Below are 20,325 nucleotides of genomic sequence, written 5' to 3'. Positions count from 1 at the left end.
GGTATTTGGAGGTGGGAAGATTCGTGGCGGGGGTGGAAGGACAGTTAAAGCAAACAGCGAGTACGAGGCATATGAAAGCAGAAAGAGCAAACCGAGTGAAAATGACCCAATTTTCTACTGATCTGTTCAATGAGTTGCTGCAAGTAATTTTTTCCTTGGTGCTATTTATGGGGTTTCCCTCTTCTAAATGTTACCATGGTCACTGTGGTGTAACATTAATTTGCTTATATAACCCCGGAGCTGTACGTGTAGACCCAGATGTTACTTCAGAATCACTACACTTGGGGGAGATAGTCTAAAACCTTCACATTAAAACTTCATGCAACAGCGAATTTTTACCATAACACTAACGGGGCCTCCTTCAGAGAAGGCCACACCACTGTCCTGCCATGAAGAGACGGTTGCTCAGCCCCGCTGATGCTCTGCTCCCCTTGAATCTGCAATTAGGCTTCAAACTTGTAACGTGCTTGTTTTAACCGTATGTTCCATCACTTTTCATACCGTGCACCAGGAAAAGAAACGGATGGGTTTGGTTTAATATTGGATTTAATTAAGATAAACATAAGAGATTATGAGCTCAAGAGCACAGTGGACAGTACAAAAAAGTATGTGTGTATTGCATAGTCCAAATATTAGTTAACTTCCAAAAAAAAAAAAAATCTGCATTTTTCCTACAGCTTATTTTGTGGCTTAAAAATTGGTAAAAGACCAAACCTCTACGAGTATTTACAGTAGCAACGTAACTTCTTTGTAGCCTAATGTATCATATGCAAAATACTACTCGAATCCCAAAAGGGTATTAAAACTCTGGGCATGAGACGTCCGCAAATTTAACTGCGTCTCAGCCCATGTTAACTTTTTCCTACAATATAAAGCAGAATAACATTTTACAGAAACTCGTATCATGAATGAAGCTGTCCTCCATGAAGTGCTGAAATTTCTAACAATGAAGTAAAAATACTCATAGACGTATTTTAGGCTTAACAGGTTGACTGATTCACAGCCTTGGGGAACTTCACCTGTTCTGTCCGACTGGGAAGCTGAGGGCAAACATTTATCATAACCCAGCAGAGTGTATTCTGACTTCAAGTTGTATTTAAACAAAAAAATGAAAAAAAGACCTTTTGTACTTGTTGGTTACAGAGAGGAACAGCCATGAACAAGGATATTCCTCCACTTTTGGTTCTTCATGTGCTTGCAAAGCTCAGCAGAGACCTTTGATAAATTGTTCCTTTTTACCAGTAAGTTCATTATATTGGAAGTAACCATTAAAACAGTGAATGTCATAGATTTTAGGTCGTATTTCAGCTTCCACCTTTTACATACTAGGCATTGAACAAAATCTGACTACATTCCTGAAGGTAAAAGTAAATTCACTGGTATTTCCCCCATAGAGCTTCCTTTTACAGGAGCAGCATCAGTTAGATCTCAAAATGCTTCCAAAGCTACTCCTTAACTTTAGCGAGGAAAAGAGGACCAAAGAATAAGACAACAGTATTTCTGTAAGCAGCAATAAGCCCAATATAATAAAATTTTAGCGTACAGAATACTGTGACGTACACAGTATAAATTAATTTATTCTTCATTTGGCCTCATGACTCTTTCTTGTGTTTTTTTTGTAGCTTGTAGTGAAGATTTAACAGCATAATTACATTCACATGCCACTGCTACAGTAGGTTTGGACCTCCTGTAATACTGGCACTTGTGCCAACCTCCCCTGCCTCCTAGTAGCAAACACCTAAGGAATATTGAAGAGCAAGTAATTTCTTTCTTCCCTTTAATTATTGACACAGACGCTGGCACTATCACAGGAATTCTTCTTCGCTGTAGTACAGTGGCAAAATGCAGTGATGCAAATTAGTCAAATTATCTTCAAAGTAATCTAAAATACCTTACATGAAGCATGGATGTAACGGTCATTAGTAGTTTAGCACTCATCTGGTACTGGATGGACAGTAAAGTTAGAAAAAAATGATGTCCCAAGTGCTATTTCACTGCACTGCGAACTTGCACTGAGTAAGGTTGTATACATGTTTTTTAACATCCCATACGCACACAAACATTTTGGTCTCCTAACTGATTTGAAGAGTTGGATTTCATTCCTTATGGGGAAAAAAAAATTCCTCTTACTTGGTTATTCTACACTGTTATAGAATTTTGTTTGTCAGCACTAATGCATGGTTTAGTGCTCAGTCTCTGCTGCCTTCAGTGTCCTGCTGCACTCCCAAGTACAGAAGCAGCACTAATTTATTGTCTTAGGAACTATATTCGTACACTCTTACCTCAAGAACAGGCTCAAAATTGATCTTGGGTACTTCCTGTAAGTGCATTTCAGTGAGAGTGCCATATCCATACCCTATGCACTTCTTGCTTGCCTCCTCTTCTGCTTAGAGAAGCGCCCAAAAGCAACTCTATCCCCTCAACCCCGAGTGGAAGTGGAGAGCCCCCACCAGGGAGAACTGGTCTCCCTCTGCCCTCCCTGAAGCCTGTGCAAGGATCCAAAAGGCCTCAAAAAGAGGGGGACACATACCCCTCTGGTTACTGAGACAAATCTCCAGTCAGAATGTTTCTTCAAAATATCTTTGTAACAAAGAGGGCTGGCAAGGACGAAAAAAATAAAATAAAAAACAGAGGGTAGAGACCTGCCACCAGCCACAAACACACCCTGCTCTCTCCCTGTGCTGCAACAAGCTGGAGTAACCACTGCAAGAAATGCATGGACCTTCATCCTACAAAGAAAAGCTGAAAAGGTTTCCCAGCGAGCAGGGAGCCAGTGAGGTGAACTGGGGTTAACTTCTGGTGGTATATGAGACCTTCTGGTTCCACCTGATGTTCAGATGCTTTTGTTTTTCAAGCACAGACAGCAGTTCTTGACACATGGCGGCTTTTCAGGCTGTTCTTTTTGACCCTCTGAATGCACAAAACCAGAGCAAGTACAGAAGTAGCACACGTGAGAGTTGCAAAGAAATCCTGAACTCCCCTTCACCTGGCTGGACTTGAACCTTGCAAGACTGCATTTTATAAAGATCTTTTTTCCTACATTCACAGCTCCTCTACGTTTACAATTTTGTCAGAATTATTATAAAACATTTATTGACCGTAGCAATAAACAGAACAAATTTCCGTAAAGAGAAATTAAAGCGGAAAATGGCTTTAAGTCATTTTTGACGAGCCAGCTGTACAAAAGCTTAAGCAAAGCAGCAGTCAGGGAGGCTGGGTTTGGACGAATCCACACTGAAGTCAGGAGATGTCATGCCTTATTAGATCACCAAAATAAGCTGTTATTGTCTTCAGTTTGTTATTGAGAAAATTTTGTTCTATTTCAACTTTCCCTCCTGGCCCTGCTAAGGAAGCCACCTGAAAAACAAAAGAACAAAAATCACATCTATTAATGCAATTTTTTTTGGGGGGGGAAAACCCCAAACCTTTTATTCACATGAAATATCACATAAAACAGATCTTTGGCTCTGTTAATACTGCTGACAATGTTCCTTGGCACCTAATGCCTCTGGTCCCCTGTCTCCTTTTACTCACAAAAGTGGTTTGTGGCTTTCTTGTGACTGAAAAATCCCCCTTACCCCGAGCCATGAAAATAAGAGGACTTCAGAACTAGAGATAAATAGTCATCGTTTCACACGCCGTGCTGGGGCAAGAGATGCCAGACTCTGGTTTGCAGGGTACTTGGCATTTGAGACACCCAGTTGTGGCAAAAGCAAGCTGTAAACTGTGATTGGCAGGTGTCAAAAGCCCAAGTTTTGGGGGAAGGGTAAAAAAAATTCCTGAAATTAGGAAGCATAAAGGTTGCACTGAAGGGGGGTGGGGAAACCTAAAACCCAAACAGGCAGAGAAGTTCACAAAAACCAGTTACAGTTCTTTGTTGTTGCTATTGCAACCAATAGAAATGCCGTTGTGTGCGCTGGAGCCTCAGGCAGCGTTGGGGGTAAGGCTGCTGGCAGACAGTAACTGCAGGCAGGGAGAGCCCGTCAGGCAGCGCTGGTCCCAGCTCTCATGTTTACGATCACTGGAGTGAGAATTTTGCTGTTCATGCTCTGTTGCCTGAGCCCAGTGCACACCTTTAATGCTTAATGAATACAGACAGACAATGTTTTGCAGCAGCGGACTTTGCATTTTGGACTGGAGCACACAATCCTCTCTCCTCTCCTGTTCCTACTCATGATGCCTAGGACCACACCTTCGAGGGATGACAGCCATACAGGCTATCCATTTCTCACCAGGGCAGACTGCACAGACAGAAGGAAGAGAAGAACACCAAAACGGAGTGTTGACTGCTTTTTTTCCCCCTCATCGTGGACCCCAAGGACCTGTGCTGTGGTGGGCGTCTGGGCTCCACAGCCAGTTCTGCTCCGTGCTGCTGCCTTCCCTGCCTGCTGCAGGAAAACTACTTCTGCAGTTCCCTATGCAGGGAAACTGCCCTGGCAGACAAAGTGATCGAGGTCTACAAGCCTGCAGTAGATTTTAACTGATCTTTAAACCAAGAAGTCCGTGATAATAGCAGCTGAAACTTAAAGTTCAGGTTGCATTAACACTTCTGAACTCCTTTGAGACTTGACTCTGTAGCATAGGTTTAAATAGAAACATGCTGAACTTCCTCTATTTTACTGTAAGTAAAAAAAACAGCCTACTATCAAGAGGAAATAACAGATTAATCTGAATTATACTTTGAACTTTTATTGACTTGCCCAGAAAATTACCACACTTATCTAAACCAAGCATTTACTTTTCTGTTTTGGTTTCTTTTTTTTCCCTTTTCATTATTTTTTGTTTCTGCAGACAAAAACAGAAGCACGAGCAGTTTCTTCATCCTTCAATTTAATGGTAATAGGGAAAAAATCTCCACATTCTTGTCAAAGAGGAACCTGCCACTTAAGTAAAAAAGCAGAAGCTGGCTGACTTATAAATAGCACAAGAATCTGAAATTGGCAAGTGATCAGGAATGTTAATTTTACAACTTATCTTTCCTTACTTGAAATCCTAAGAGCAGTTAACATTGTGGGGCGATCAGTATTTTTTTCTAGGAAGACGTTAAGTTTGTACTTTTAATTTATTATGAACAAAAGCTGGAATGTCCCTTCCAAAAAGCATTAAAGGCTTTGTACTTTGCAGCTGATGTTTTTTAAGTATTCTAAAATATTAATTACATTCCTCAACTTCTTACAAGAACACTGAAATTACTATCTTGGGGTTACGTCCTCCCACTTTCAGGGCACAATTTGTGACACTAGCGTATCTAAGTATGACTAATGCATTGATAGTAAACACAAGTGTTTACTAAATATTTCTCTTAGAAGACCAAGTAAAGCAAAATGCTTCGTCTGTAACACAGACAAAAGCTGCTTCTCTGCTGAGGTGTGGCATCTGCCGAAGGACACCTGAGAAGTTACATACACTGCATCTAGCTGTCAAGTCTCTTAAGTGTTAAATCCAGGATACCGAAGACTAATTTCAAACAACTACCAAAGTATTTGATAAACCCGATGGCGACAAAAATCTAATGAGCACACAGGTGTAAGCTCCACAGGGACGGATCCGGCACTGCACACCCCTTAACGCCCTCCAATATTCAGAAATGCAAATCCCCTGCGATGATGCTTATTTGTAAATTGCTGGAGGTTGCAAATTTAATTACGCAGGAGTTGCCATGTTTTCCTCGGAAGGGCTCAGTCAACCCCGACAGCGTAACGAGGGAGAGCTGCCACACACCAAGCTCCAGAAAGGTGCCAGCTTGGTGGAGGGATGCGCTCTGAAAATACCAGCAGATTGAGGAACGATGCTTTGAGAAAAATAAAGGTGCTCACCTATTTTTAGAAATACCAACACGTGTCTCCTGGTTTTGCAGTGAACTACAACTGTGAGTACAGAAAGGCTTCTTAAATTCTTAAAAAAAACTGGACTAGTCCAAAATTTGTTTATTTTGCATTTTCCTGTGCAAATATGTTGATTCCCTGCTGGCAAATCTCTTCATCCTGGTTTGTTCTTTAGCCCAAACCCACGTACTCGGGGGGCGGGCAGATGTTGCCTCCTTTGCTGCGCTGGGTAATTCTTCACGTGCCACACACCTCCCTGGGATGAGGCAAAGGATGCAGCTTCAGTTAATGCCTCCCCACATCCCTCTCACCTACATGCTTCATCCGTCAGTTCAGTGACTGCTGATGGACCTAATCCACAGCCACAGAGCATTAACAACGCAGCCAGCAGGTCTGGTCTCAGAGTTTAAAATAGGGGACATCAGAAGAGAAATATAAAAAGGGAAATGAACGTGGAAGATTATCTTAGGAGCACAAGCTGCTTAAGGTGCAAACTTGCTTAATATTGTCCAGGTGTATTTCTGAACTCAAAGGTTTTCCTGCTGGCCTTGCAGGGTTTTTTTATCATACTGGTATTCCTTTAGTAAAATAACTTCTTATCTTTTCCAGCCACCAACTAAAGTTACTGTGGATAAAAAGGTCTAACGTTATTTTTTTCCCCTCCAAAACCTTTTCTGGGTTATGAGACATATGAGCTTTTTGCCTTAATAACCAGTCACACAAGGACACTGTGACTCATTTCATTTTACACAACACTAGTAAAAGCAGGGGAAAAAAAAACCCAACCCAAAGGCTAGGGAAAAAAAAATAATCCCAATTTACTTGAAAAAAAGGCAATGACATTCATTACACTGACTGTTATAAACCAAAATGCTCTCAGGCAGCATTTTTTAAAAAATTGTACAGGTCTGCAGGTGAATTATGCCACTGCCACACAGCTGCTGCCATCCTTTGACAGGCTAGAGATTTATTTATTTTTTAAACTTGAGGGGGGCAACCTACAATTCAGTATTCAAGCACATGAACTTTAGGAAGACTGAAATCCAGAAGTGCTGCTCTGGCTTGGTGTATTCTGGGGTATCTTCTGGGTTTATCTTTCACCAAGGACAGGGAGCATACGTGAGTTTAAAGCAGGCTGCCTACAAGCTGCTGTTATTAACACGATAGTTACAGCTGAAGTGTACGCAATTATGATCACTTAAAAATGATCAGCCTGCAAAAATACATCAACCCACAGTCTTCTACTTGCCAACTCCCATAAAACCCAAGCATCTTAAAAATACAAATCAAAGTAACCCAAGATCATCTCCTGGCCTCCCACTCCCTGCTTTGCTCATTGTTATATTTACTCCTAAATAAATGAGACCTTGCTCGACAGGTTACATTTGGCTAGGTCTCCAGTCATCAACCTTGTCTAAAATCACAGCTAAATGAAAGGGGACAGGGGTAGTTTTACTAGTCAGCCTCCCATCAAATTTCTTAATTCACAGAGGTTACCATACATTCTTTTGTTAAACTGATCTCTCTGGTGTGATTTTTTGTTCTGGGAATGACACCAGATAGTATTAAAATAAAATAATGACAACAATAATAAAGTTTTACCCATCTTTACACTCTCTTCATTGCCCAGTCATTTGTAACAACCAGGGATGAGACTTGCAGACAGAACAAGGCTTCGGTGTCTAACTCTAGATTCTCTCAAAACCAACTATGAAGATGAGATGGGACCAAAGGCAAGGGAAAAAAAAGGCACCTGCATGATGTGTACTCTTTGTATGACTACCAGGGTCAAGGGCACTTTGCTTAATTCTGGGCTCAGGGAACCACTCTAAAGCACTAGATGAGGAACAAAAGGTAATTCCTATCTTCTGGCAGTGGTTGGAACATACTCCAGGTCTGCAAGACCAACATTTAGAACAGCAAAAGATCCAGCAACAGTGAAATGATTTCACTCAATTGGGCATAGCTATCACACACAACAAAAACACAAACACCTCCCTCCAAAACCCAAAAAACCCCAAACCCAGGAATCTACCCAATTTATAGTTTTGCACCAGTCATCAAATCTGCAAATAGTAAAGATGCACACAAAGGTTTCAATACAGAAACAGCAAGAGGTCTGAAAAGTAACTGGTTTAAAAAAAAAAACAACAAACTTTTCAACAGTGCGCAGAGACTAACGTAAACCTTTCCCTGCCTCCCTGCCTCCCATTCTGCTTATGTTTTTTAAAAACACTGTATCTTGAGTGAATAAATGCAGCCCGTAAGATCTTCCTAGCAGGGACTGTGCTACAAACCTATGCGACACGAAGCAGACTGCTGGTAGTTCAGCTCGTGATGGACAGAATTACAACTAGCTGGTAACAATTAAATCACTAGCTAGTTTAAGTGGAGAGAGGCAGACAATTTGCATTACGCTCCCAGTTTATATAGGTCCAGTGAACCACTAGGAATCAGGTGGGAGAATACCACAAATAATAGAGATAGACGAGCATATGCCTGTGAACACCTTGCTAGTGTGCAGTATTTATCACTTCCCACCACCAGACCTCCCACACATCTGTGATATGTCGCACCACGTCCACCACACAGCTGCTCTGACGCAGCGCATCCTCCTAATGCCGCTGCTGTTGCATCCCCAAGTAGTACACCCACTGTCCCGTGCTCCTGCAACGGACCCATGCTCCTCAAGCTGCATCAGCTCCCCCTCTCAGCAAGGTTCAAAGAACAGACATTTTTGAAAACTTCCATCCATCACAGTGATGCGTTCATGGAGAACGTAGGCTGCAGTGCTACAGTCTTGACTAATGCTCGGAAAAAAACAGTCTTGACTGAAAGTTAAAAGACAGAACTGGATTTTCCTTTGCACAGGCTTAAGTTAAAAGCCTTGAGGTGGTCTCTAAAGTTTTAAGGACAGGGAAAAACTCCTCCTGCAGGTACTGAGCTGTAAGTTATCTGCAGCCATCTAAAAAAAACCATCAACCTGACAAGGTTTTGCCTGTCAGACCATTCTGCTCGACATTTCAAACACAGGTATCTTGTGTGGTCTGTCACATTTACAGAATTATGGTCGACGTGTGCCGCAGTCAACAATTAACAGTTCTCTGAACCATAAAGTTTATGTTAGGAATCTACTCCAATACTTTATGAAGTGTAAAACTTCGCACATGGTTTGATGAAGAAATAGTACTCAAAAATGGTTAAAAGAAAGAAGAATATTATTCTTTGAAATATATTACCGAAGAAACAGCATTGCTCCTCTTCCTCTGTTACCCTACACTGTTACAAGGGTCAAAAATAGCTGGCTGCAAAAGGGGACATTTTGCAGAAGTTTAATAGCAGCTCTAACAGGAAAAGGCATTATTTTCAATAAAACAATTGTTTATGAAACTGGAACTATATTAACATTGGAATGTGAAGTAGACTCAAATTTTGAAGAGGGGCTGTTTTTTCAGTCATTCCACTTTCGAAAAGTTCTTGACGCTTTTTTTTTTTAATTAGGTCTTTTCTCATACGCCATGCCACCATGAAACCCACTAGTGCAAAAACTGTGTAGCAAGTTAAAAAGGTCCACGATGTGACTTCACAAATGGTGACTACAGCCCTCAGAGCAGAGTGTGCATATATCCTCTCTAGGGATCTATATTTATGCTTCAACTCTCTTACACAGAGACAAAGGCTTCTGGGCAGCAAATCTCTCCTCAAATTGTGGGTTGTTTTTTTTTTCTTTTGCCCCAGGTTGGAGCTTGGACAGACCAAAACTTTCTAACTCAAAAAGGTAGCTCTCAAGGTGAGTAAGAAGCAGGTATTTTACCCTCAAAATCATCTTCGGTTCGCAAAATCACTATTATTCTGTCTTAAGCATAGATCGATACTATTGTAATAGATTTGCTTGCTCTGCTATAAGGGTCATGAAGATTGAAACGTTATCTGAAAATTGGCCTCAATTATCCTGCTGTTTTTACATACTAACATGCTACCCAAAATTAAAACTTGCATAACTGTATCTTTGAGATGTTTAACATACATTTCCAGTAGCTAAAAATCAAAGACACTTAAAGATAATCCCATGGCAAACAGACATATTTAGAAGATTGTGTTTTTGCTAGAAGAAAAAAATCTGTTTCTTAAATTAAACCACCATCTGTAAATTTGTGCAGTATGACTGTCTTCAAAGAACTGTGAAGAAGTTTAGGATAATCGCTAGGGCACAATACAGTAATTAACCATCCATGGTCAGGATAAGCAATAAACTCTTGATTCCTCAGTACCGTCTCTCAAACTTGGCCAGGCTGGTAAAGATGCTGATGTGGTAATGTCTCACAACATACCAAGATTTTAGGCTCATCAGTTTATCGAAGGGACCCATCATGCAGCCTGACTCCATTCTGACCACCAGTGAGAGACCAAACACCTCAAAAGCTGCACTCACACAGCTTACAAGAAGACTCAGGAGCATCACTACTTTAGTATGTGAACACTTGTGAGGGTGTGATATTGTATCTTAGAGAGCTGAGCATGCCTTCTGCAACGAAGTGAAAAGAAGCTATCTCACCATTAGGAAGAAGATCTTGCAACAACAAATCCCAAGTTCCTTCTTTGCTGCAAATATTAAGATACAGAATTATTATCTGGTACAGAACATGGAGATCAGGCTACTTGGGATGAGTCCTGGTCTCCAAGGTGAACACACACTTTCTGCTCTGCACAATGAGGCAGAGCACAGCTTGCTAAACACTTCACAGACAATATTAAATAATTCTGTCTCAACAAGCTTGCTTCTCAGGTAACTCGTGGAGGTCTTGGTTACATTTTGCTGGACTATTAAGACCTAAATGTAGGATCTCCTGCAGATACCACCTTTCTTCCCCTTGATCAGGAGGAAATGAACCAACCGGGAATGGAAAGGATGCTGGGGAAGGTTGAGCATCCCCTGACTGCAGATCCCCTGCTACCACTAGAGTCAATCAAAGGCAGAGCAAGGGGAAGAAATTTATTTTCATGCAAATTTTGCCAAGGCATGCATATTCTTTTTTAAATTTAAAATAATATCAGCTTAAATGAGCACCATTAATTCTTCTCATAGAAGGCAAGAACAGCTTTCAACTACCCAAGCGTTTTCACTACATTTTGCTGGGGCATAAATTTGATTTAAATATGCAAGTCTATTTGAAACAGTGATTCCTAATTCTTGCCTACTTTGTGGGAATTCTAAGTAGGTCAGACTTCTGGGGCTGTTTTTCAAAAACACCACTGGCAGCCAAATACAAGTTTAGCCCCCCAGAACTGAAGCACTATTAATATGCTTCTGACTGGCAGTTTCCACAACTCCCTCTCTTTTTTTCTTTTTTTTTTTTTTTTTTTTAAGGTATGTGAAAAAAAACTTAAAGAAAATACTCAGATGTAAAGATGCGGCAAAGATGCATATCAACAACGGTGTCACACATATGGCCTCAAGTTGCACCAGGAAGGTTTAGATTGGATATCAGGAAAAATGTGTTCACCGAAAGGGTTATCAAGCATTGGAACAAGCTGCCCAGGGAAGTGGTAGAGTCACCATCCCTGAAGGTATTTTAACAGACGTGTAGATGTGGTGCTTAGGGACATGGTTTAGTGGTGGACTTGGCAGTGTTAGGTTAACGACTGGACTTTACGATCTTAAAGGTCCTTTCCAACCAAAACGATTCTATGATTCCATGATACGAGCTGCATAAAAGGCACTATTAATAAAAACATGTATTTTTATGTACCCCACCCAAATGGTTCCTGGTTATTTCTTAACTAGAAAGAACATTTCTGAAAGATTGATTCAACCTAAAAATGGACCTGTACACATTACAAATTTTGTAACAAGTACGTGCTTGTAAACAAGGAGAATGGATGCAATTAAGGGAAATGTTTTGTGTTTCTTGTAAACGCACCAACCATTTTCCACTGGTTCACTGCTCCCTCTCGAGGCAGAAGTACAGAAGTTCATTTCACCTCTTCCACCTAAACCCAGTGAATTTTGGAAGGGAATTCAGCCCAAGAGCCCCTCCCCTCTCTAGGAGACTAACTTGCAGCCAAAAAGGCTTGCAGATAGAGTAAGTACTGTTTTTGCAATAAAATCATGCGGATCAAGGTTAGATGTCTACCAATAAGGCAACGGACACAGTCCTCCAACAACACAGCTAGGTCAAGGTCAGCTACCACCTGCTTTCCTAGCAGCAGGATCCCTATTGTATGTTAGCTATCTAACTGTTAAAAGAAGCATGTGTTTTCCACTAAATCCACACCACCGTAACTAAAGGTTAAACAGTATATTTATAGTAAGGTTGCTTCTAACTGCTGGGCGTTTATTTTCATTTGTGCTTGAGATTCACTGTCAGACAAGCAAACTTGCACTGATGCACTGGCTTCCAGTCAGTATAAACACCTTCATGGAGGTTTGCAATGGCATTTAAGGAAGCTTCCAAATCAATTTTAATTGACAAAGCTCACAAGCACAACTTGGTTGTAGAATCAAGCCAGTCAATGATAGGCAAGAGGCAGAGTACTTAAGTTTTAAGAACTGTCACCTTACACGTTAAGCACATTAGATCACCTATTCTAGGAGCTGAGTGATCTCCGAAAGCCTTACATATGCATGTGAGCATACAGAGCTATTGAGGACACTGAAGAGGCAAATCTTAACACGCCTCAGTAATGTTATCACAAATCAAACCTAAAACCCTAAGTTTCCATTCAAAACTAAGGCATCAGATAATTTGTTCTACAAATATTGCCTTATCCAAGTTATTCTGTTTCAGGTATTAATGTCCTGCAAAAAAACATTTAAGATTTACTTCATCAAGCTTTTATAGCCTCCTAGAGTTTAAGGACTACATTCACAAGAATAGATACATCACTACACACTAGCAGTGGCATCCACAGACCCTTGCCAAGGCAGTTGTCAGGGCAGAAGCCACCCTATCTGGTCCATGAGAAGAGTAAGATGGATCACAACTGTGGGCAAAACCATGAGCAAACTGAGAAGAATACTGTCCACACTAATCATTAAGGAACTTCAACGATAAATCTTCATTTTCTCTGGAGATTCAAAGCCCTGGAAGCGTAGTGGCAGTAAATTCAGAAACTTCATTCTTAAATACAGCCAGAAATGATGGCAGCCAAACCCATAACCTGTCTTCTATGGACCAGAGTATCCACTAAGGTCATATTTGGGACAATCACATTCAACCCACCTTTGTTCACACAGGATTAAGAGTACACTTTCCTAAACAGCAGGCTAGATTCATGTTCTCTTCCCGTTTTCAGATCATGAACCTTTAGTTCGGTTTTTTCTTATACTGGCACAATCCCTAGAGGAAGGCATAAGGAGATAATTTCTCGTAGCCTGGATGACTGAACTGAACCCTGGCCACAAGCCATGTGCTTTTAACAGCTCAGCTGTGACCACAAAGCTGTGTTTTTGAGCAACAGCGGTTACTCTTCAGCCATTTGTGTAAAGGCAAAGCCATGGATGTACATAAGAAACACTTAGAGCGTGCCAACAACATTCAGGGCCAACCGGACCAAGACGTGGAGATGGCAAGACACCTAACCCTACCACATAGAGGTGCTGAGCTCTTCAGTAGGAATGGGTGCAGGCCTGTGGACAGTACTCTTAGATACCTTTGTGGAAAAGTAAGTGAAATATAGATGCTTTTGCCCACTTGTAAATCCAGTAACAAGTGTTCATGAGCAGAGCAGAAACCTGGTAAGGTCGTTCTTCATTGTGGGAAGGAAACACTTGATAAAATGCAGTGATTAGAAGCTGAAACTAGAGAAACTCTGCCTAAAATTGAGGTCCCTGTTCAAAGATTCACAAACCACTTTGACATTTCACCACCCTGAAATGCAAGATGCAACTGAATCATCACCTGCCATAAAAATGGTGCTGTGCGTAGCATAGCACAGGTTCATAGTGCGCTAATGCTCAGGCCATGTGAATTTCACCCTGTTTCTTGAGTCAGCTGTTTGTCACAAACAATTCCACAAACCAGATGTGGCTTGAGACCTTGCCTGCTCTACATCAGACACAGCTTTTGGAAAAGGCAGAAAATAATCCTGGGAAGTTCTGCAGCATGATGCAGGTGAGAAGAACATCTCACTGCTCCCTTCTTTGCAAAAAAACTACAAGACATAATTAGCATAGGAGATATACAGAGGAAACTAAACCAGACACTCAGGGGAATTGTTACAGTCATCTAATTACTTAAAAAAAAAAAAGTCGAACAAAAATCTCTAATACAAAAAACCCCACACTGGTGAAACAAATTGTGTGTTTATCAAGTCAGTGATGCATCTAACTATCTAATCACTGCAATGCAAGCAGCTCACGTGGAACCATGCACTTGTGTGGACAGCATCAGTACCACCTCTGGTGGCACAACAATTGTCTCTCATCTATTAACCAGTGACAGTAGTGACTGCAGGCTGTACAGTGATTTCCTGGAACTCCTTCATGAACTGAAAACCACGAAAGTTCAGGACTCAGCAACTCACCAGATGGTAAGAGCTGGTTAATTTTTTTTTCTTTTATAATGATGTATCTGTCTGGCATTCAAGAAATCTATTGGCTTTGGATCTTCTGTAAGAACCTCCGATCTGTTGCGTTATGAAGGAACAGTATCAAAATCGTGGAAATAATCTACAACTCCCATTTCTAAATACATATACTGCAAACACAGAAATCACTTAACATAAAGTTCACATGTAAACAAAAAAAACCCCTCCACATTCAGCTGAACAGACTTAAAAGTCTTAAGTTTGTGCTTATATTATGTATGTTTCAAGCCAGCTGAGCTTTTTTGTAATTACCAAGCCCTTATCCAGCAACACACCTGGTCAATGTCAGCATTCCGAGGTAGAAAATACACGATATTGTTGGTGATCTTCTTGGAGAGCCTGAAAATTTCAAACGTAGAAGCCAGTAAAGGAAAAAACAAGAATGGGAAGGGAGAAGTCGCTTTATATTCATTCTTTTTGAAAGCATGACCCAAATTCAATTATTATGCAATTAAGTGCTAGTTAGTGTCCTGGGTATGCGAGTTAGATACTGTTCTGAAACGCAGAAATGAGTATTCTCTAAACATGGAAACTCTTTATTTCACAATTAGTTCCTCAGAAACCAGAAAAAAAAGTTACTCATCTTTTTAGAAAATTTAACTGAACTGCAGAGAAGTATTTGAGAAATTTGAATATAGTTTATTGCTAGTACACTGGTTTGATACTTGTTTTCTAATCCATTTTGCAGTATCTCTCACACATGCATACAAAGATTTCTTTACCCTTACAAATATGGCTACCTTTTAGCCAAAAAGGAGACCACTAAAGTTATTTTGGAAAAAAAACCCCAAACTATACTTCCTATTTAATGAAACTATTATGCTAATACCTTTCCATCTGAATGAGTGCTCACTACCACTGTTAATAAGTTAGCATGGAATTTTATACGTTAATTAAAAGGGTTAATATTTTGCTTGCATTCTTCTGTGATTTCCCAAGTAACAGGCAGGCGCTATGACTGAGAATAGTTAGAGTAAGATATGTTAAATAAAATTTACCTTTTGTGAATGAATTAAGAAGTGGAATTAATGACAAAATCATAGCTCATGTAACTAATTATTGCCTATATACACACAGCACATGGCTATTTGATTACTTCAGGATTTTTAAATAAAATAATATAAAGGACTTAAAACTGCTGAATTAATGCTTTAAGTTAAGAAACTACTACAATTCTCTAAAGAATTTTTTACTTTTACAAATAACTCTTATGACCATTTTTTTTAAAATAAAACATTATAATAAAAATATGTAATTTTATGTGGTCAAAGTCATATAGCAGAGGTTGGGGGAGGAGGCCTAAACAAATGCGACACATCTGGGACTTTAGCTGCTGGTCCCCAGCCAGCCAACTGGGCATGCAAACCTCATGTCACGAGAGGGAGGAGAACAAAGAGAGAAAACTGCTAGTAAACGACTTAAAATCACAACGATGTGTAACTTTGAAAGGATATCCGTCTGGGCAAATCATGGTTTGGATATTGAAGATTTCGGCAGTCGCGTAGTCAGGCCCTCCCCAGGGCGGGCTGAGGAACACAACATCTGCTTGCAGATCAGCAGCCAGCACCATGAAGTCTCCGCACACGAATTCTATCTGATCCGCCACGCCGTACACCTCGGCGTTGTTGCGTGCAAGACTGAGCTTCTCAGGATCGATATCAATAGCGATCACTGCAAACGAAAGAAAGCGCAAACGCACAGGTTAACGTGAACTGCGAATGCCACCCGACCACCAAAAGGACATTTCAGAAGGAAGGTGTTCTTCTGCAACCACCAGATACAAGCCACATCTATAATCTACTGTTGTGCAGTTAAGCAATGACTTCAGGTTTGTAGGTCATGGTAGACATGAAGCTACGGTTCCTCAGCACGGAAGGACCTGCCCTTGCGTGGCAGGAGCAGAGGTTCCACCAAGAGCAGAACCGCTGCATTTACAAACCAGCAAGGGAAGCCACGCAGCTAAGACTGTGAAGGCTCAGCTGTTGTTGCAAACCTGTGAAGCTTTAGCTTTTGGGTGTCATACATCTAATACCACGACAATCCTCCATCTCAGCTCAAGTAGCAGACAGGTAAGGCTGTCCTCACTTCGTTATTGGCAGGAGCCTGACAGCTTAAACGGTGTCCATTAGAAACTTAGTCTTCTCTTTTGTTAAACATTTATCTGTGGCTGATCACATTGCACTGAAAATTGAGTTTAAAAAAACTACCCAGAACAGCCCAAGAAAGATGATACAAGGGCAGCACATAATCATAGAAATAAAAATTTAGCCAGCAAATACAAAAAGCTAAGTGAAATTTAGAAAATAGTTATAGAATGGAACATAGCCTACCAAATTTAATGCAGTAGAAACTATCACTCGTCTTGCTCAGAAATTACTCAGAAGCGTTAGATGAACTGGTATTTTACCAAAGTGACAAGTAGAAGAATATCAAGTAGTCGATGTTTTTACAGAAAGCACCCTCATGATTCATTGCAGTGTCATCAGCTGGCAACAGGAACTTACACTAATATTAAGTTATCACCACTTTTCTGTATTTGGTTCTGGTGCACCTGCAGGTGATCCCATTCAAGTGTTTTAAGTACTATTCATACGTAACCTGCTTTTGAGTACACAGACTTTGTGTAACAGTTGGGAAAATCAGTAGCTTTGTGGTGTCTCTGAAGGCTGGTACTGCAAACAGAACTCAAACTTCCCTTACCAGCAATCTTCAGAGCATCTGACAGACTAGCTACTATGCCATGTAAAAATAACTTTGACTAGTACAACACAAATCCAACTCTGACTTAAAATAGAAAAGCAGTTTTACAGGTCCTTTTTAAAAGCAAAAAACTCATATTGTGAGTCTGATGAAGCAAAAAAGCTTCTGTTGCTTCAGAAGCACTAAAAAAAAAAAAAAAAAAAAATCCAGGAACAAAGTCGATACTCAAATCTTTAGACAAGAAGATCGAAGAAACAAAATAATGCGCTCTATACCACACATGCTTACCTCTTTTTGAGGTCAATGCAAACTGAATAGAGTTTCCTCCAACCCCGCAGAACGCATCCACTATGATATCGCAGTTGAATGACTGACTGACGCGGACAGCAATATGCTCAGCTATTTTCTCAGGAGTAACGGAAAACCAACCCTCTGCAAAGGAAAGGGAAGAAGTGTATTTTTGCCTTTTATTTCAAGGTCACCTAAATTAAAAACAAACATGTGACACCCCCCACAACTGAAGGTTCAGCGTTAATCCCAACAATTTTGGATTAACGCATTCGACCAGGAAATACAGGCTTTGAAGCTGATAAACTCTGGTCAGTCCAGCGATTTGCTACGCAAACAAAATCTCACTGAAGCAAACAGATATGCCTGAATCTCGGTGATTGTTTGTTGAACTTAGTGCTGAGGATTCTGGCTTATCAAGGACAAGTCCACTGAGGTATCTACAAAAAGCTTTATACATCACAATTACGCTCCGTAACAAATAAAACCAGAAACATACTCTCTCCTATCCAACACGTTATTTTCTTTACAGCAATGTCTGGCCTGCCAAATAATCTATGTGTTTATGTGCAACAGTATTAGAAGTGAAAGGCTTACAAAACCAACAAACCCAAGTTTCAAAAAAGCAGTAATGCTAATTGCTCATTTACTTATGAATTTATGATTTGGAAGTGGTTTCCATGCAAACATGGAAAAAAGTACCCTTGAAAGCGACTGCTGACAGTGAGAAAAAAAAAACAGAACAAAACTAGATCCATCAGCATATTTTGAAGTTTCATAATATTATTTTATAAGATACAGAAATAGAAAAATGTCACCGAGTTTTTGAAAAAGTCCTGAACAAGCATAATTTGCGTACAACGTGATCTTCGGCAAACATCAGGACTAATGCAAACAGAGGTGTCCAATGCTAGAAGCTCTACTGAAGTCCAAGACTTCTGTTCGTCTGCCTGCTGAGGGATGGAATCTATCCAGAGGTGCAAATACACACTCAGTAATGCTCCCCTTATAAGAAAATAAGTAATAAACTGCAAGAAGTGCTACAGGTTTGGATACGTCTTACACCACCAAATGAGTGCACTTTGTACTAAACACACCTCTGTCTAGTTTAATTCCCTCATCAAACCGAGAGAACAGCCGGTAGCGCTGTGCCCAGTACTTGGCCAGCTCTGGATCAGCAGCAATTTCAGCAGGTATAGCTCCCAGTGCAATTTTATTCCTTCTCCTCCTTTTTTTCTCCTTCTTCTTTGCAGTAATTTTTTCATCTACAACTGGAAGACACTGAAAAAGTTAACAATTACTGTTCTTGGAGGCTAGGAATGTAATCGGCAGAGTTAACATATAAAATGCTCAAGTTTAACAACACTCCTAAATGTCCTTTATTACCATTTGCCAGATTATGAAGATTACTGCTTTAAGTTAAAAAAGAGCATCCTAGATACATATATATATCAAGGGAATAGTGTTACCTGTCAGGTATCTGTCGAAGTCCTAAAAAGCGTAAGACTTTACCCATTATATAAGAATCTTAACAGGCTAGCCATCATCTTCAACTGATGACAATAAACTCTACATAGTGAGCTAACAAGTAGATCCTACACTAATTTAATGCCCATATATAAATAAGGAATAAAAACCAATCTATGCATGAGTTTTACAGTAGAAATATAACATAACTAAGTTACCGTGGGAAGGATTAAACTATATGCAGAAACCTGAATAATCCTCCAGTTTCCTTTGTTTACAGCGTTATAGAAAGGTTCATACTATAGATGATTTTATTTTTCCTAGAAAGTAATTTTAACATCACGTGCTCCCCAAAGCTCAGCAATGTGCATCTGAGAACCTAAAACCTGATGGTTCGTGCACCTACCTAAAGTTAATCAGTCTCATTCTTACAGGGGGAAAAGGGTGTGAATCGGAGACCTGTTAGATCACATCTAGGATCAACAATGATTGTTTATCTATAAAGAAATACTGCCAATATTAAAGACAAGACCTGGGATTCTGGTGCCCCAGGAATAAGCTACTTCCATTAGCACTGCTCTCAATCGGCCTCATTACCCCTTGTACCTAACGAGTCTCTTTGAATAAACAGAATAAATAAATACCACACAACACTGTAATTTGGGAAGGCAGTATTAAGTCCACTGCCAATTCATTTCCAGTTTGTAGGAAGCAGATGTACCTTGGCTGACATCCTCTGTCTCTGCCTGGAGATAATCAGGAATATCCAGAGAGACCAGCTGCCGCCCGCAGCCACGCTCCTGCCTCCCCGCACCCTGGCCAGAGCCGCTCGCTGCCGCCTCCTGTGCTTCCTCCTCAAGGTTACTCCTTCCAGGCTCACAACCAGCTGCACTGGAAGACAGTGGCTTTTGGTTTTCAGCATTCAGTGCCACAGTATGTGGGGCAGCAACGCCTTCCTGATCCTCCGAGTCGCTGCTCGCGGATGATGCCTCCTCTTTACCCTGAGGGGAGGCTGTCTGGGATGTGGCTTCTTCCCCAGGTTTATTAACCTGCTTTAGGAACTCTTCCACCTGAAATTGTCAAATATCATAGATGATTAGACTGCTAACCAGCTTACTTCTGAACTGTAAGGCTAGTTTAAAAGCATTAGAGTTCAAAAGCACCTGCCATGCATGCACTCTCAACCACATATATTTTGAAAATAAAATATCCACAGTCAAAATATTAAGGACAATACACAAGTCCTTAACTCTGCTCCTTTTTACAACATTTAGGAAAAAGTTGTCTTTGGGAACTAGATACCAGCTACCTGCAAAAGAGAAACTCCACAAAAACAACTGATAAATGCAGTAAATCACTCTCACGTAATATCTGAAACATAAATAGCCAGACTGACCAAGACTACTGCTTTTTTAATTAACTATCTTGTCTCTGATCAGCATTCAAAGAAGCTGTA

General features: G+C 40.5%; 1 protein-coding gene across 2 annotated transcripts in view; it reads right to left on the bottom strand.

Moving 5' to 3' along the window:
* Nucleotides 1-537: 537 nt before the first annotated feature.
* The window catches only part of TGS1 (trimethylguanosine synthase 1), a 31,515-nt gene continuing 11,727 nt past the window's right edge, over nucleotides 538-20,325 (bottom strand). For both annotated transcript variants that reach the window (XM_068396190.1, XM_068396191.1), the window contains exons 8-13: nucleotides 19,591-19,939; nucleotides 18,500-18,673; nucleotides 17,403-17,546; nucleotides 15,869-16,085; nucleotides 14,690-14,768; nucleotides 538-3,357 (exon numbers count right to left, since the gene is read on the bottom strand). In XM_068396190.1, coding sequence (XP_068252291.1) covers nucleotides 3,241-3,357; nucleotides 14,690-14,768; nucleotides 15,869-16,085; nucleotides 17,403-17,546; nucleotides 18,500-18,673; nucleotides 19,591-19,939 — 1,080 coding nt within the window. In that variant the 3' untranslated portion in view covers nucleotides 538-3,240. The remainder of the gene's footprint in view (nucleotides 3,358-14,689; nucleotides 14,769-15,868; nucleotides 16,086-17,402; nucleotides 17,547-18,499; nucleotides 18,674-19,590; nucleotides 19,940-20,325) is intronic.

The sequence above is a fragment of the Nyctibius grandis genome, chromosome 3 (genome assembly GCF_013368605.1).
Source record: "Nyctibius grandis isolate bNycGra1 chromosome 3, bNycGra1.pri, whole genome shotgun sequence".
NCBI classification, from domain to species: domain Eukaryota; kingdom Metazoa; phylum Chordata; class Aves; order Nyctibiiformes; family Nyctibiidae; genus Nyctibius; species Nyctibius grandis.
Note: the sequence above shows the minus strand (reverse complement) of the source record. Positions and strands in the feature narration are given on the sequence as shown.